Source organism: Schistocerca serialis, chromosome 12 (assembly GCF_023864345.2).
Source record: "Schistocerca serialis cubense isolate TAMUIC-IGC-003099 chromosome 12, iqSchSeri2.2, whole genome shotgun sequence".
NCBI lineage: Eukaryota > Metazoa > Arthropoda > Insecta > Orthoptera > Acrididae > Schistocerca > Schistocerca serialis.
Window position 1 is genome coordinate 18077633 of NC_064649.1, and position 19219 is coordinate 18096851.

Consider the following 19219-nt stretch of genomic DNA (forward strand, 5'->3'; position numbering starts at 1 on the left):
AGGCAAAAATATCCTTCTAGAACGGGAAGAGTTGCCCCAAAACATACTACCATACGACATAAGTGAATGAAAATAAGTAGACTAATTTACGCGTCGAAGTATCACTCACTTTTGATATCTCTCGAATAGTTAAAATGGCAGTATTAAGTCTTTGAACAAGATCCTGAACGTGGGCTTTCCACGACAGCTTACTATCTACCTGAACACCTAGGAATTTGAACTGTTCAGTCTCACTAATCATAAACCCATTCTGTGAAACTGAAACGTCAGGTTTTGCTGAATTGTGTGTTAGAAACTGTAAAAACTGAGTCTTACTGTGATTTAACGTTATTTTATTATCTACAAGCCATGAACTGAGATCATGTACTGCACTATTTGAAACCGACTCAATGTTGCACACAACATCCTTTACTACCAACCTAGTTTCAACATCAAACAGAAATATTTTAGAGTTACCCATAATACTAGAGGGCGTATCCTTTATATAAATAAGGAACAGGAGCGGCGACTGTACCACACTTCCAAATAAACAGTGACCCTCCAGGACATTTAGCCAAACTCCTGGTGTCACATCCCTTGCCTACACAACTAAGCCCCCGGACGTTACTCCCTGCAAAAAGCAAACCTCATTGTCAAATCGTCTGTTACTCTGCCTGAAGCCGACTCTGCCACTCAGCCAAAAATACAGGGTGTTGAAGAAGAAACTATTCGGTATTTCAGATGATGATAGTATGCATCAAAACATGACGAAAATGAAACTTCCTGGCAGATTAAAACAGTGTGCCAGACGGAGACTCGAACTCAGGACCTTTGCCACCACATGTCAAAAGTTTCCAAACTATTTACCATCCATGTTTAAGTTCATCACAAGGCTACACTCCACACATACACCATCACTTATATTTATATTCGATGTTAAGAAATTTCTCATTCAGAAACGCTGTTTCCAGCAATACCCAGTGCTGTTTCCAGCAATACCCAGTGTGCATTTTATGTCCTCTCTGCTTGCGCCAGAAAGAATTATTTTGCCGCACAAATATCAGAACTCATTTACTGTTTTTCGTGTTTCATTTCCTAATCTAATTTCCTAGCTCCATCCAATTTAATTCTACTATATCCCATCACTCTCTTTTTACTTTTGTTGATACTCATCTTTTACTCTCTCCTCAGCTGTATAATCTGCACAGGGTAAGGTGGTCGGTGCTCGGTTGCCAGTTTTCGTCCAAAGCGCTGGGCGCGTTCATTGGTTTGTTTGGAAGGGTAAGTCGACATTGTTCGCCACCTTTCGGCCGGTCGGCGATTACAGAATCGAGGCGCAAGCCCTGCAGTCTTCCTCAATCGATTTTACAGAAACTATTCGGTAATAAAATTCATTTTTACGTTACTTATAGCTTTATATTTGATCTTCAGGATGATGTAACCGTCATTCCGTTAATGGTCATAGTTATTGTGATATTTACATGGAAGTGAGACACTGCGCGAAATTCGAAAAAGTTTGCAATAAAAAATAAGGGTCTCATGTTTTTGCGCTTGGTGCATATTACATAATATGCTGCTGCAAATGAAATTTTGTTTGCAGATGACGCTGTCGTTTATCCACTAATAAAGTCATCAGACGATCAAAGCAAACTGCTAAACGATTTAGAAAAAATATCTGAATGGTGTGAAAAGTGGCAGTTGACCCTGAATAACGAAAAGTGTGAGGTGATTCACATGAGTGCTAAAAGGAACTCGTTAAATCAGTCTAATCTGAAAGCCGTAAATTTAACCAAATACCTAGATATTACAATTACGAACAACTTCAATTGGAAGGAACACTTAGAAAATGTTGTGGGGAAGGCTAACCAAAGACTGTGCTTTATTGCCAGGACACTTAGAAAATGTAACAGACCTACTAAGGAGACTGCCTACAGTACGCTTTTCCGTCCTCTTTTAGAATATCGCTGCGCGGTGTGGGATCCTTACCAGATAGGACTAGCGGAGTACGTCGAAAAAGTTCAAATAAAGGCAGCAAGTTTTGTATTATCGCGAAATATGGGAGAGAGTGTCACAGAAATGATACAGGATTTGGGATGGACATCATTAAAAGAAAGGCGTTTTTCGTTGTGACGGAATTTTTTCACGAAATTCCAATCACCAACTTTCTCCTCCGAATGCGAAACTACCTTGTTGACACCGGCTTACATAGAGAGGAACGATCACCAAGATAAAATAAGGGAAATCAGAGCTCTTACGGAAAGATATAGGTGTTCATTTTTTCCGCGCGCTGTACGAGATTGGAATAATGGAGAATTGTGAAGGTGGTTCGATGAACCCTCTGCCAGGCACTTAAATGTGATTCGCAGACTGTCCATGTAGATGTAGATGTAGCTAATGTATTGAATTTTTCTTCAGACTTGGTTCAATAAATAATGCCCCATATTTCTTTTTTAAAAAAGCCGTTATTATATATAGACAAACGTCCAAGTTGGTGCTTCACATTTGATGTTTGTTCTGTGCGCCGGTGAAGTTTCGAACCGTTCTGGCATATGGCAGAGCCGTAGTACAGCGTCAAAATGGCGTCTACATGCGACTCACATAACAAGCAGCGTGCTGTTATTGAATTCTTGTGTGCGGAAAAAGAAACTTTGTGAACATTCATAGAAGTTTGAGTGCAGTGTATGGCGATGCTGCAGTTGACAGGAGTACGGTTGGGCGATGGATAAAGAAAGTCACAGGCTCAGGAAATGCAGAAACAGAGCTCCATTATCAACCACGCTCGGGATGTCCTGTCACAACCACTGCCCCGGACATGCTGAATCGTACGGATGCCATCATTCGTGCCGACCATCTCTTTGGGCCACTTACAGATTCTCTAGGGAGAACTCACTTTGAAGATGATGAGAGTGTCAGTCATGCAGTGAAAACAAGGCGACGCCAACAGGACAAGAGCTTTTATCAGCAGGGAATACATCCTACTCCATAACGTTGGCGTACGGCCTTAGAACATGATGGAGACGTAGAAAAATAGGACACAGACAAGACATGTTAATGTATATAGTCCCCAAGTACTGAATCTTAACGATAAAAAAAATGCAAATGATCGTATGGCATTGTTGGCCGGGAGGCCCCATTCGGGGGAATTCGGCCGCCGTTTCGCAAGTCCTTGACAGTTGACGGCACTTCGGCGACTTGCGAGTCAATGATGATGAAGAAGCACACAACACCCAGTCCCCTGCCGGGAATCGAACCCGGGCCCCCTGCGTGGTAGGCGATAATGCTACCGCTACGCTAAGGAGGCGGACTCTTTAACGATCAGTATGTTGTGAGAAAAGGAATGTGGGGCATTACTTATTCAATGACCTTCGTATCTGTCACCAATCTCGAGAAAACTGATCTGACGTAACGCACTCATTTGCGATCGCCCTGTGCCAACGATAAAGTCATAACAAAATATACACAACATTTCTCATATTTCATAAACGGTTTGAGATATCAAAATAAGATTTTGACAAATAATAGCACACGTAGAGAATTATTTTGCCACACTTCCTTACTTACCGTGTTATTCCATAAGTTACAGACTTTTCGATGAAAGAACTTAATTTTTAGGGGCCATCGATAGCTGGTGAGAAGAGAAACGCTGTCGGTTTCGGAACAACATTAACGAAGACATTACCCGTTTATTTTTGTGTAGCAAGGAGGTGCTGTTTTGTAAGCTGCTGATCTTACTTTTCCTCAGTCCCACAGCTAATAAAGTTAATAAACCACTGTTTCAGAATTCTCTCACAGTTCTGACACTGTGTAAACTGTGCTGTGTTTTGGCAAAAGAAGCAAGTTTTAACATTGCAACAAGAAATGCGGGTAGGTTTTACTCAAAATTCACCACTGATGGCACTTCCCTGGAAGCTACTAATGTTCAACAAGCAACGTGAAAACAAGTAGCTGCTTTTGTTGCATTTTCAGCGGAACTCTTTAGATACCAACCAGAGACAGCAAAGGACCTGAAAGAGCCGTTGAATGGAATGGACAGTGTCTTGAAAGGAGGATATAAGATGAACATCAACAAAAGCAAAACGAGGATAATGGAATGTAGTCGAGTTAATTCGGGTGATGCTGAGGGAATTAGATTAGGAAATGAGAGACTTAAAGCAGTAAATGAGTTTTGCTATTTGGGGAGCAAAATAACTAATGATGGTCGAAGTAGAGAGGATATAAAGTGTAGACTGGCAATGTCAAGTTAAGCGTTTCTGAAGAAGAGAAATTTGTTAACATCGAGTATAGATTTAAGTGTCAGGAAGTCATTTCTGAAAGTATTTGTATGGAGTGTGGCCATGTTTGGAAGTGAAATGTGGACGATAAATAGTTTGGACAAGTAGTCCACACCAGCACCATAGATACATAAATAACCCTATGTTTCTTAGATCGTATAAAAATGATAATTTTACTGTTTTTTAATTTTGATAAGTACAGGTTTTAAACTTGACATCTACATATTTTAATTAAGTATTTTCGGAGATAAAAGTTCATCAAAAAAATCTACTGAATACATTATGTGCAAATGGAATGTAACAAATGTACCAGACGCCACCTGTCGGTAATAGTGTTATAATTAATATAAATGACGTGCATTCTGCCAACCAGTTTTATGTGACGCAGCATGTGAAAGTTGCTGGATTTGGACGGGTTACTCCTGTAACTGAAATATCAGGTACATTCTGGTACGTTTGATGTTGATTAGATAGGATGAAAAAGATTTGCTTCCGTGGTAGAGTAAATTATCATTACAGATCTGAGGATGGTTCTGAATGAAACGGAACCGGTCATATGAATAAAAAATTTTGCAATCAAGACGGATTATAAGTAACATTAGAGAATAGAAGCTTTCGAAATGTGGTGCTACAGAAGAATGCTGAAGATTAGATGGGTAGATTACGTAACTAATGAGGGGGTATTGAATAGAATTGAAGAAAAGAGAAATTTGTGGCACAACTCGAGTAGAAGAAGGGATCGGTTGGTAGGACATATTCCGAGGCATCAAGGGATCACCAATTTAGTATTTGAGGGCAGCGTGCAGGGTAAAAATCGTAGAGGGAGACCGGGAGATGATTACACGAAACAGATTCAGGATGTAGATTGCAGTAGGTACTGGGAGATCTACATTTACATCTACATGATTACTCTGCAATTCACATTTAAGTGCTGTGGAGGGGGGGGGGGGGGGGTTCATCGAACCACAATCATACTATGTCTCTACCATTCCACTCCCGAACAGCGCGCGGGAAAAACGAACTCCTAAACCTTTCTGTTCGAGCTCTGATATCTTTTTTTTTTTGTTTTTTTTTTTATGATCATTCCTACCTATGTAGGTCGGGCTCAACAAAATATTTTCGCATTCGGAAGAATAAGTTGGTGACTGAAATTTCGTAAATAGATCTCGCCGCGACGAAAAATGTCTTTGCTTTAATGACTTCCATCCCAACTCGCGCATCATATGTGCCACACTCTCCCCTATTACGTGATAATACAAAACGAGCTGCCCTTTTTTTTGCACCCTTTCGATGTCCTCCGTCAATCCCACCTGGTAAGGATCCCACACCGCGCAGCAATATTCTAACAGAGGACGAACGATTGTAGTGTATGCTGTCTCTTTAGTGGACTTGTTGCATCTTCTAAGTGTCCTGCCAATGAAACGCCACCTTTGGCTCGCCTTCCCCACAATATTATCTATGTGGTCTTTCCAAATGAAGTTGTTCGTAATTTTAACATCCAGGTACTTAGTTGAATTGACAGCCTTGAGAATTGTACTATCTATCGAGTAATCGAATTGCAACGGATTTCTTTTGGAAGTCATGTGGATCACCTCACACTTTTCGTTATTTACCGTCAACTGCCACCTGCCACACCATACAGCAATCTTTTATAAATCGCTTTGCAACTGATACTGGTCTTCGGATGACCTTGCTAGACGGTAAATTACAGCATCATCTGCGAACAACCTAAGAGAACTGCTCAGATTGTCACCCAGGTCATTTATATAGGTCAGGAACAGCAGAGGTCCCAGGACGCTTCCCTGGGGAACACCTCATATCACTTCAGTTTTACTCTGATTTGCCGTCTATTACTACGAACTGTGACCTTCCTGACAGGAAATAACGAATCCAGTCGCACAACTGAGACGATACCCCATAGGCCCGCAGCTTGATTAGAAGTCGCTTGTGAGGAACGGTGTCAAAAGCTTTCCGGAAATCTAGAAATACGGAATCAACTTGAGACCCCCCGTCGATAGCGGCCATTACTTCGTATGAATAAAGAGCTAGCTGCGTTGCACGAGAACGATGTTTTCTGAAACCATGCTGATTACGTATCAATAGATCGTTCCCTTCGAGGTGATTCATACTGTTTGAATACAGTATTTGCTCCAAAACCCTACTGCAAACCGAGATGAAGAAGCTTGCACAGGATAGAGTAGCATGGTGAGCTGCATCATACCAGTGTCTGGACTGAAGACCACAACAACAGACAACCAAAGCAGAGGTGACAGTAGATATTTTTTAATGGTCACCATGCAAGTGTGGGTGAGGAGAGTCTCAACTTGATATTAACCGAAAATGTGAGTAGTTTTCAGTTCAGAATGGCACGACCCCTCGAGTGCTCGACATTTCCCCTGCAGCGCCTGCCCGCAACCCCCACCCCTACCACTCTCCCCAAGCGTGCCATACTGACTGTGTGTCTACTGGCCAAGTTATTCTGCACGGCCCCTAACTGCACCCTACAGCTGGATTTGTAGTTCCAAGCACGACTGACGTTAGTGCGCGCCGCCACTCACCGGTTATCTTGGATCCAGGGCCGTAGCGATCGTCCGAGGCGACGATGGAGAAGGGGTTGTCTCGCGGGTCCCCAGGCCGCGCTTGTCCGTGGTATGGCTGGTTGGGGCGTGGCTTCACACACGCGTCCACGGGCGCGCCGTCGGGGAAGGCGCGCGCCGTCCACGGCCGCGTCATCAGCGCCGCCACGGCCACCAGCACAGCCGCCGTCGCCGCTCGCCGCATAATGTCAGCCGCCGGGAGTCTGCAGCACACAACCAGGCGGCTCGTCTTACCGGCCGCTAACAGACTGGCAAGATTTCTCTGATGATGCGATAGAAGAAGAAACAATGAGTTGACAGAGAAGAGATAGCAAGAATTTAAAATACATTAGGACGACATAGGATCAAAATAAGAAGGGATAGATAACATTCCATCGGAATTTCTTAAGGGGGGTAGGGCGTCAAACGGGCCGACTTTGAGAAGAAGAGGCACCACAGGACATTTTAATTTGCACTGTCTGTACTTCTACAAATAAATTCATAAAACTTTGTCAGTATGACCAGGAAGGATTCAGGATTTTTGGCTCTGAGCACTATGGGACCTAACATCTGAGATCATCAGTCCCCTAGAACTTAGAACTACTTAAACCTAACTAACCTAACGACATCACTCACATCCATGACCGAGGGAGGATTCGAACCTGCGACCGTAGCGGTCGCGTGGTTCCAGACTCAAGCGCTTAGAACCGCTCGGCCACACCGGCCGGCACCGGATTCATGATGTTCACGGTACACACATGAAATGGTCGTACGGGAAAATCCGCACTTCATCGCTACCTCGGAGATGCTGTGTCCCATCGCTCGTGCGCCGACTATAACACCACGTTCAAACTCACTCAAATCTTGATAACCTGCCATTGCAGCAGCAGTAACCGATCTAACAACTGCGCCAGACATTTGTTTTCTTATATAGGCGTTGCCGACCATAGCGCCGTATTCTGCATGTTTACATAGCTCTGTATTTCAATACACATGCATGTACCAGTTTCTTTGGTGCTTCAGTGTAGATGCCTCTCAGTGCGCGATAATTTCAGCCGAAATGGTGCCGCGGTGGTTAGCATTTCAGCCTCTCAGTTTTTGTGCACCCTGTTCTAAAGCGGTTTTTCTTTATTTCATTTTTTTTATTTACCTACCCATATACGTAGATAGTTGCAACACCAATATTTATTAGGAATTACGCCGATACGAGGTCGTTATATTAATCGTAAAATAACAGTGTTTGACAAATGTGTACCTGTCTATGGTATGTTTTCAAGGGTTACAATGTTTTTAAATTCTCGTTTTCTTTTATTTCATTTTAATATTAACGCTTTTATTCTTGCGTTTATTTTTCAGTAAGATTTGGTGTATACTCTTGGATGACACCGATCGTAGAATCATTGAAAACAGTGATATTCCCAAAACCACAAGCATCAAACGAAGGCAGGTTTGCCGCAGCGACATTTCTTGGTATGACTCCCACTCGAGATGGAAACGTCGTTAACACTGCTGAAGATTTTACGCGATGGCAATAATTGCACGGCAAAACACGCATAACTTATCACTTTTCCCAAAACTGGTGATTTCAGTGGATTATGAATGAAGATAAAGAACAGGAACTTCATCGAAAACAGTTTCAAACAGTTTTCTTATTCATTTATTGTTTTTTTTCTTTTTTAATTTATTCATCAGACGTACAGTTAGTAGACGAGTGAGAAGAACGTTATTTCAGTGCACACTGGAACAATATTAGTGAAGTAATCTTCTGCGGACGTGGGTAGATGAATGAAAAACTAAAATAAGAATAATACACTACCGGCCATTTAAATTGCTACACCAAGAAGAAATGTAGATGATAAACGGGTATTCATTGGACAAATATATTATACTAGAATTGACATGTGATTACATTTTAAAGCAATTTGGGTGCATAGATCCTGAGAAATCAGTACCCAGAACAACCATCACTGGCCGTAATAACGGCCTTGATACACCTGGGCATTGAGTCAAACAGAGCTTTGATGGCGTGTACAAGTACAGCTGCCCATGCAGCTTCAACACGATACCACAGTTCATCAAGAGTAGTGACTGGCGTATTGTGACGAGCCAGTTGCTCGGCCACCATTGACCAGACGTTTTCAGTTGGTGAGAGATCTGGAGAATGTGCTGGCCAGGGCAGCAGTCGAACATTTTCTGTATCCAGAAAGACCCGTGCAGGACCTGCAACATGCGGTCTGTGCATTATCCTGCTGAAATGTACAGTTTCGCAGGGATATAATGAAGGGTAGAGCCACGGGTCGTAACACATCTGAAATGTAACGTCGACTGTACAAAGTGCCGTCAATGCGAACAAGAGGTGACCGAGACGTGTAACCAATGGCATCCCATACCATCACGCCGGGTGATACGCCAGTATGGCGATGACGAATACACGCTTCCAATGTGCGTTCACCGCGATGCCGCCAAACACGGATGCGACCATCATGCTGCTGTAAACAGAACCTGGATTCATCCGAAAAAATGACGTTTTGCCATTCGTGCACCCAGGTTCGTCGTTGAGTATACCATCGCAGGCGCTCCTGTCTGTGATGCAGCGACAATGGTAACCGCAGCCACGGTCGCCGAGCTGATAGTCCATGTTGCTGGAAACGTCTTCGAACTGTTCGTGCAGATGGTTGTTGTCTTGCAAACGTCCCCATCTGTTGACTCAGGGATCGAGACGTGGCTGCACGATCCGTTAGAGCCATGCGGATAAGATGCCTGTCATCTCGACTGCTAGTGATACGAGGCCGTTGGGATCCAGTACGGAGTTCCGTATTACCCTCCTGAACCCACCGATTTCGTATTCTGCTAACAGTCATTGGAACTCGACCAGCGCGAGCAGCAGTGTCGCGATACGATAAACCGCAATCGCGATAGGCTCCAATCTGACCTTTATCAAAGTCGGAAACGTGATGGTACGCATTTCTCCTCCTTACACGAGGCATCACAACAACGTTTCACCAGGCAACGCCGGTCAACTGCTGTTTGTGTATGAGAAATCGGTTGGAAACTTTCCTCATGTCAGCACGTTGTAGGTGTCGCCACCGGCGCCAACGTTGTACGAATGCTCTGAAAAGCTACTCATTTGCATATCACAGCATCTTCTTCCTGTCGGTTAAATTTCGCGTCTGTAGCAGGTCATCTTCGTGGTATAGCAATTTTAATGGCCAGTAGCGTAATTGGGTTTCGAACACGGGACACAGAAGTCTGAAGCCGCGATGCTAACGACTGTGCCACAGCTTCGGCTGAAACAGGTGTTCGCTGAAAAGCACATGAAGTACCTCAAACACTTCGACCGGGAGGAAGTGTTGAGTATCTACGGGTAAGCCGAGACGCTTGCTAGCTTATTTGGACCGGTCTTCCACTGGGAAATTGCATTATGAGACTGGCCGTGTTCTCCTCGTTAGTCATTTAACAATTTCTGAAAATCGCGTGTTTGAGACCCCTTTCGTGTCTTTCATTTGCTGCATCTAAATCTGCAAACGCTATGAACGTATGCTTGCCTTTCTTTAATGCGTCTTGTAGGACAGGTCTTGGTTTCACAGAAATTCTATCAGAGTTCATCAAAGATTCTGGACGTCTCCAGATACGATGGCGCCCACCTGGCCACTGAACACAAGTTGTCAGAAAAGAGCTCTCTCCAATAACTGGAGAGGGAGAGATTTTTTCACGGCGTAAGGGAACAGTGGTGAAAGCACTCGCAGAGCCCTACCGCCATACTAATGACTATGCTGCTTCCCAGTTGTCACGCCGAATCCGCCGCCTGCGGCGCTAAGTGCCGTCTGCCTCGTAGAAAGCGCAGAGGGCAGTCAGCCCGGATGGAGGCGTGCTATTACGGAGACAAGGGAGCGAGAAACGGGGGCCGCGACTCGCTTTCGGTCGTAGCTGTGGGGGAGACCGGGGAAGCGGCAGGAAGGCTCTGTTACCGGGTCAGCCGCTTCCTCGCTCTACAGTGTCTCGATTTCCCGCACTAGGCACACTTTCACTGGTAACGTTCCGGGAAAATGAGCTGTCTGCGTGCGTACCGCAGAAATGGAAACGCCCGGGGTCGCACAGTCAGATTGACAGCGCAGGCGTCCAACTTGCTGACAAGGATAACACACGCTCTGCTCAGAAAACTTGGTCCACAAAATGAAGAGACCAACCATTTGGCTAGAGGAACGATTACTCACCCACTGTTCACTTTACCAATACCAGATGCAGGTTTGCAGGTAGCAAATAAGATCCCTGCTTACTCGGAGATGGAATGACATCTGGTTAGCTACTATCTCATCTAATAAATTCCACACTACCAAGGAGACTGTCGCAGGATGGCACTCTTGCTCCTGTTGCTCCTGGAAGGAATCCACTGTCGTATGTAGCTTCCACATCGGTCATACCAGGCTAATCTATGGTTTTACGCTACTGGCCATTAAAATTGCTACACCACGATGATGACGTGCTACGGAAGCGAAATTTAACCGACAGGAAGAAGGTGGTGTGATATGCAAGTGATTAGCTTTTCAGAGCATTCACACAAGGTTGGCGCCGGTGGCGACACCTACAACGTGCTGACATGAGGAAAGTTTCCAACCGATTTCTCATACACAAACAGCAGTTGACAGGCGTTGCCTGGTGAAACGTTGTTGTGAGGCCTCGTGTAAGGAGAAATGCGTACCATCACGTTTCCGACTTTGATAAAGGTCGGATTGGAGCCTATCGCGATTGCGGTTTATCGTATCGCGACTTTGCTGATCGCTATGGTCGAGATCCAACGACTGTTAGCAGAATGTGGAATCGGTGGGTTCAGGAGGGTAATACAGATCGCCGTGCTGGATCCCAACGGCCTCGTATCACTAGCAGTCGAGATGACAGGCATCTTATCCGCATGGCTGTAACAGATCGTGCAGCCACGTCTCGATCCCTGAGTCAACAGATAGGGACGTTTGCAAGACGACAACCATCTGCATGAACAGTTCGACGACGTTTGCAGTAGCATGGACTATCAGCTCGGAGACCGTGGCTGCAGCTACCCTTCACGCTGAATCACAGGCAGGAGCGCCTGTGATGGTGTACTCAAAGGCGAACCTGGGTGCACGAATGGCAAAACGTCATTTTTCGGATGAATCCAGGTTCTGTTTACAGCATCATGATGGTCGCATCCGTGTTTGGTGACATCGCGGTGAACGCACATTGGAAGCGTGTATTTGTCATCGCCATACTGGCGTATCACCCGGCGCGATGGTATGGGGTGTCATTGGTTACACGTCTCGGTTACCTCTTGTTCGCATTGACGGCACTTTGAACATTGGACGTTACATTTCAGATGTGTTACGACCCGTGGCTCTACCCTTCATTCGATCCCTGCGAAATGTTACATTTCGGCAGGATAATGCACGACCGTATGTTGCAGGTCCTGTACGGGCCTTTCTTGATACAGAAAATATTCGACTGCTGCCCTGGCCAGCACATTCTCCAGATCTCTCACCAATTGAAAACGCCTTGTCAATGGTGGCCGAGCAACTGGCTCGCCACAATACGCCAGTTTGCGAATTCCGTGATGGCAGAGTAAGAGGAGCAACGAGTCTGCATTAAATTTTGCTGTAAACTCAAGAAAACCTTTACGGAGACACACCAAATGAAGTAGGAAACCTACAGTGATGAGTCCTTAAGCCGTACTCGATGTTAAGAATGGTTCACACGGTTTAAAAGTGCCCAGATGGAAGTTACAGATGACCCTCGTTCAGGACGCCCTTCGACATCTATTGACAACAGTAATGTAAGGAACGTCAACGAAATTATGCATGGCAATCGAAGAGATTGCAGAAGAATGTAACATATGAGTTGGATTATGTCATAAAATCCTGACACAGCATCGTATTGTTGCGAAGTTGGTCCCACGGCTGATGAATCAAGACCAAAAAGAGCTTCGCCTCGCAATCTGTGAAAAACTTTTGGATCGTGCAAATGAGGACGAGATGTTCCTTAAGAGAATCGTAGCTGGTGATGAGACATGAGCCTACGGTTATGATGTTGACACCAAGGTTCAGTCTTGACAATGGGTAGGGAAAGGTTCTCCAAGACCTAAAAAAGCTCTTCGGGTCGGGTCAAATGTCAAAACCGTGCTGATAGTTTTATTTGAATTCGAAGCATTAGTTCACAGTGAATTCGTGCCACGGGAACAAACTGTTAATCGATGGCACTATCGGCGCGTGTTGCGACGCCAGCGAGAGGGAAATGGCCTGAAATGTGGCGAGACAGTTCATGACTGTTCATCACGATAATGTACCCGCACATTCATCCCCAATGGTGCATGACTGTTTTCACAAAAACGAAATCACTATGCTGCCTCGTCCTCAGTACTCTCCAGACCAGGCTCCTAAGCACTCCGTCGTCAGGCCACGAGTGGCCTACCGGGACCATCCGACCGCCGTGTCATCCTCAGTGGAGGATGCGGATAAAAGGGGCATGGGGTGAGCACACCGCTCTCCTGGTCGTAAGATGGTATTCTCCAGGTCGTTATGATAGTATTCTTGAACGAAGCCGCTACTATTCGGTCGAATAGCTCCTCGGTTAGCATCACGAGGCTGAGTGCACCCCGAAAAATGGCAACAGCGCATGGCGGTCTGGATGGTCACCCATCCAACTGCCGACCACGCCCGAAAGCGCTTAACTTCGGTGATCTCACGGGAACCAGTGTATCCACTGCGGCATGGCCGTTGCCATCCAGACCAGGCTCCTGCGGACTCTTTTATTTCCAAAGTTGGTAGGACCAAGATTAGCAACGATAGACGAGCTAAATGAAAATTCGCAGACGGCGCTTCGAGCGATCCAGCAAGAGGCGTAGCGAGAATGCTTCCTGAAGTGGAAACGGCGTTTGGAGCTGAGTATCAATTGTGCGGAGGAGAGTATTTAGAAGGAGCCCATGCACAATTGTAAGGCGTCCGGATTTTACGGACATTACATGAGCTTGATCCATAATGACAGGACGATACAGTATGAGATCCTCAGAAAATAATAATTATACTATATCAATAAAAGGCCATTGCAACCGAGCGAGGTGGTGCAGTGGTTAGCACACTGGACTCGCATTCGGGAGGACGAAGGTTCAATCCCGTCTCCGGCCATCCTGATTTAGGTTTTCCGTGATTTCCCTAAATCTTTTCAGGCAAATGCCGGGATGGTTCCTTTGAAAGGGCACGGCCGATTTCCTTCCACATCCTTCCGTAACCCGAGCTTCCGCTCCATCTCTAATGACCTCGTTGTCGACGGGACGTTAAACACTAATCACCACCACCACCACCATTGCAGTTAATCTCATGTACCGAAAACTAACAAAACAATATCTACTAATATATGGACTGGCATGAACAAACAAGTTAAAGTGAAACGCATTTTGGAGACGAACCGAGCAGGTGCTTAATGATATCACAAAAACTGGGTTATTTCGGAAATCAGCCGTATGCGAACACAACTAGTTTATTTTTATATTTCCCCAAACACGTTTCGACACCAATGTGTCATCTTCTGTGAGTTAACTTTTATTTTCTGTAAAGTACAATATCACATTTGTAATAATCTAACTAGTGTAGGCCTTAAGAAATACAATACTTGCAATTTGCTTTGTTATGTTTGGACACTCACCTTAAAATTACATCGCTAATTGACTTGTATTATTAAAAATCGATTGTAGTGCTCGTTTTCGTCGTCTTTTTGACAGCATGTTATCTGCAAACTAGCAATGAGGAAAATTATGGCGTATTTTTGGAAAGCTTACTGTACGTAAGTACAGAAACGCACATAGCCTCTAACCTCGAAACAGCTCTCCACAAATACGCAATATTTTTCTTCATGGCTAGTTTGCATATAACATGCTGTCAAAAAGACGACGAAAACGAGCACTAAAATAGATGTTAATAATACAATTCAATTAGTGATGTAATTTTAAGGTGAGTGTCCAAAGAAAACAAAGCAAATTGCAAGTATTGTATTTCTTAGACCTACAGTAGTTAAATTCTTACAAATGTCACATTGTACTTAACAGAAAACAAAAGTTAACCCACAGGAGATCACACATTGGTGTCGAAACATGTCTGGGGAAATATAAAAATAAACTAGTTGTGTTTGCATACGGCTGATTCCAGAAATAACCCAGTTTTTAAATCGTAAACACGGAAGAACGAGGAGCTTCAAACCTTAGTAAAATGGGTTTATCATAAAAACCCGTTTGGCAAGAGAACGGCGAGCTTCAGCGCAGAAAGGGATCAGGCCAGAACAATACGTTATTCCTTGTAACGTAAATAAGGCTGGGACCGAGAGCAAGTGGCTGGACGTCATTAACAGGGCTAGACTGTGACCCAGCAAGAAAAATAAAAATGTTTATTCACCTCTAGCGAGACGGTGATTGGCTGAAGCCCTACTTGGCGACGCAGACGCGACCAGTGGGGATATCCCCATTATAGAAAAGCATTTTGAGACCTTTAGGCTGTCTCTCTCTCTCTCTCTCTCTCTCTTTCGTCTCGCGACGGCCCACACAAGTATGTGGAAACAAGTGAGGGCGTTGAGAGCTTTGCTTTGAGCGAAGTGAGTGCAATACGCTTCATGTATCGTGGCGACAGCTAGCAAAGCGATAGTTCATTATTCCTGCGGGAATTTTTGCGGGCAAAGAAATAGTGCATGTCGCTCCAACCCATAGCGAGTGTGCAATAGCCATTATTTCGACTAGAAAAAGATTAGCGTTCTACAAAACACAGGAAAGTTGCGACTGAGTGAATTCAGTTAAGGCCAGAGTAAGGAATTAGCGTTTTAGATCCAGCACAGAGATGCAGATGCTACTTGGTAAAGTACCATCTCGCTTTAGGCCACAGTAAACGTTGAGTCTAGACTTTGCTCACTCCAACTTGCGTACACTATGACCACTGAATATCAAAAGCTAGGATACTAACCTACTGCCACATTGAGTACATGAGTTTTTTTTTTTTCATTGGTTCAAAACGTAAATTTATTCTGCACCAACTCAGTGCACTGACCAGCTACGACAATTTAGATTTAAATGAGCTGATGAGGATTTTTTATAATCGTTCTTTCTTGTGATAAAAAATTTTCAAACATAGAGATGACGATTTCAATAAGCATCGTTTCAATATGTCCAAGAATTAAATATTTTGTTATTGAGTGTCAAAAGTAATTGAACATGATTTTTGTTTGTTACTTGACCCCTGAAAGCAACAGCTGATAAATTACATGTAGAATAAAAAAGGGAATAGCTGTTTTGTCTTTCCAGAATGGACCCCAAACTTTCTCTTTTATTAATTTATGCATTCTAGTTACGTGACAGCAGCATTTATAATGATTTTTGTTACAATCTGCACCTGATATTAGCTGCCTTACAGGGCCAGTGTCGTATTTATTTAGATACACTCAAATCTGCAAAGACGCACCATTTACACACAAAAGGAATACCATATGCAAGACAACACATACAGTTAAGGAAGCACACACACACACACACACACACACACACACACACACACACACACACACACACACACACACACACACAAAGGTAACATGCAAACAAAATTCAAATTTGGCACCGAACTCTCTGGTGAACAAATGAACACTGACTGGGCTGGGGACACATAACAAACCACAATCACACTGTGCTCTGGTGTAGTGAAAAAGTATTTTACTACGTTATTAGTGTAAAATACTTGTTATAGTTACGTATGCATCACAACATGATGTGGAGAATGGAAGCGCTTGCCACACGAAAACGTAAGTAAATACGAAAATAGGCGCGAAAACATCGCGAAAAAGTAAATTACATTCTAGATGATAGGTTAACTCCCAGCAAAAAACTTTCTCATCAACATCGTTTGGTTGCAGATGACAAGCTGTACTAATTAACACAAAAGTGATCCAGAAAGTTCATGCACACCAAATGTCAAGGTATTTACAAAAAGAAACGATATGTTGATTGAAGTAAAAATGCACATAATTTTATAATCATTTAACAAAATATTCACATTGCAGAATAAATAAAAAAAACGAAAACCCACTGATGATGGCACAGTGGTGCCGAAACATGTTTGGGTACTGAGAAAAACGGTGTTTTGCATAATTGGCGTATCCCACATCCATATTTATTTAGAATGTCTGTTTGACACCCTGGGCTTGAGAAGACAGTTCAGATGTTTTGTTCAAAAAATGTGTGTGAAATCTTATGGGACTTAACTGCTAAGGTCATCAGTCCCTAAGCTTACACACTACTTAACCTAAATTATCCTAAGGACAAACACACACCCCCATGCCCGAGGGAGGACTCGAACCTCCGCCGGGACCAGCCGCACAGTCCATGACTGACTGTTTTGTCCCTTTGTGTGGTAAGCTAAGTTTGCACACATTAGTACACTCACTGTGCAGATACAAAGGTCGGACGTAGGACACGATAAGTAAGCAGAGAAAAATTTTATGGAGAAACTCCCGGAATTTTTTGTACAGACCTCGTATATTGTCCAACGGCGTCGGCCTCTACAGGACCTCAATCGTCTCTTAGCATTGATTACAGAAATATACGCTGTATAAGTGGCTGCTCGACCACTCTTTTTAAATGGATATGCACAGTCACTGTACTAGTTGCACTGCTTGTAGCAGTGTTTAACTCACAAGTGATCATTTCCGCTGATTTCTCGCGATTTTTCATGGTGTTCGTGCGTGCTACTCGACGGTCCTTGTTCGCCAATGCACGAGACGTGTCTCTTCTTGAATTAGCTGTCCTTGCTCCTTTGCGTTTCCACACCGCCGGCAGTCAAGACCTGACCAGCACGTTGATACGTCCCTGATGGATTTGTTACTCAGGTGAGAGGCAGTAACCAGTCCACGTTCTCTGAGCTCTGCTGACTCTCCCGTTCTGCCACTACTGCAAACGTAACCTCATTTTGACGTCACACACAATATCGACCACCGCATGATCGGCTATCGACTTTCGTTAGCATTCGATACGGGCCTCTCAGAAGATTTCATGCACGCATACCGAAGATTTACAAAAACACCTAATTTTTTGAATGATTTATTATTATTATTGCTATAATGAAATGTCACCTAATGATTAATCGACGGTTGATTCCTTCATATAACAGTGCTCTCTTAGGACTGATCTATAATTAAAATGAAACACACTTGTTTTATAATTTGCAGTATACCGTTTCAGTATACAGGAGCGCTGAATATTTGTCACAAACACGTGGCCATTATCGTTAAAATCCACTTAATATCGGATCACTTTAAAAACAGATTCAACATCTAAATACTGCAGAATCTTAGAATATATTCTGAGCTCAAACATAATGAGGTATCTTCGACAAAATGACCACCTCAATGCTACCCCGCATGCATTTCGAAAACATCGATCACGTGAAACCCGACTCGCACTTTTCTCAGATGACATACTGAAAGCTTTGGATCAGGGCAATCAGGTAGACACTGTATTTCGCGATTTCCGAAAAGCATATGACTCAGTATCTCACCTACGCCTATTGTAAAATGTATGATCATATGGGGGATGAAAGGATATTTTTGACTCGATTGACGACTTTTTGGTAGGGACGACGCAAAATGTTATCTTGGACGGAGAGTCATCGTCAGATGTTCAAGTAACTTCAGGTGCCACGCGGCATTAGCCGAGCGGTCAGGGGCGCTGCACTCATGGACTGTGCGGCTGGGCCCGGTGGAGGTTCGAGTCCTCCCTCGGGCATGAGTGTGTGTGTTCGTCCTTAGGATAATTCAGGCTAAGTAGTGTGTAAGCTTAGGGACTGGTGACCTTAGCAGTTAAGTTCCATAAGATTTCACACACATTTGAACATTTTAACTTCAGGTGTGCCCCAGGGACCTTTCCTGTTTTATGTTAATGACCTTGCAGACAATAATAATAGTAAAATCAGGCTTTTTGCAGATGATGCAGTTACTTATAATGAAGTACTATCTGAAAGAAGCTGTATAAATATTGTCAGATTTCGGAGGGGTGCAGAGACTGGCAACTTGCTTTAAATGTTCAGAAGTGTAAAATTTTGCACTTCACAGATTGAAGAAAATGTAGCATCCATTGACTATAACATCAACGAGACTGTTGGAATCGAGCAACTGATACAAATGCCTGGTTGTGACACTTTGTGAAATGGAATGGTCACATAGGCTCAGTAGTGCGTGAAGCAGGTGGTTCGATTTATTGGCAGAGTACAGGGTAGGTGCAGTGAATCTTCAAAGGCGATTGCTTACAAATTACTCGTGCGACCGGTTCTAGAATATTCCTCAAGTGTGTGAAATCCGCACCAGATAAGCCTAACAGGTGATACTGAACGTATATAGAAAAGG

At 43.8% G+C, this 19219-nt stretch overlaps 1 protein-coding gene and 1 pseudogene across 1 annotated transcript in view; both read right to left on the minus strand.

Moving 5' to 3' along the window:
- The window catches only part of LOC126428279 (putative defense protein 3), a 147032-nt gene that overhangs the window by 115135 nt on the left and 12678 nt on the right, over window positions 1–19219 (minus strand). The window contains exon 2 of the mRNA XM_050090191.1: window positions 6809–7050. Within this exon, the coding sequence (XP_049946148.1) occupies window positions 6809–7031 (223 nt within the window). The 5' untranslated portion in view covers window positions 7032–7050. The remainder of the gene's footprint in view (window positions 1–6808; window positions 7051–19219) is intronic.
- Window positions 13454–13571, minus strand: LOC126428633 (5S ribosomal RNA; annotated as a pseudogene).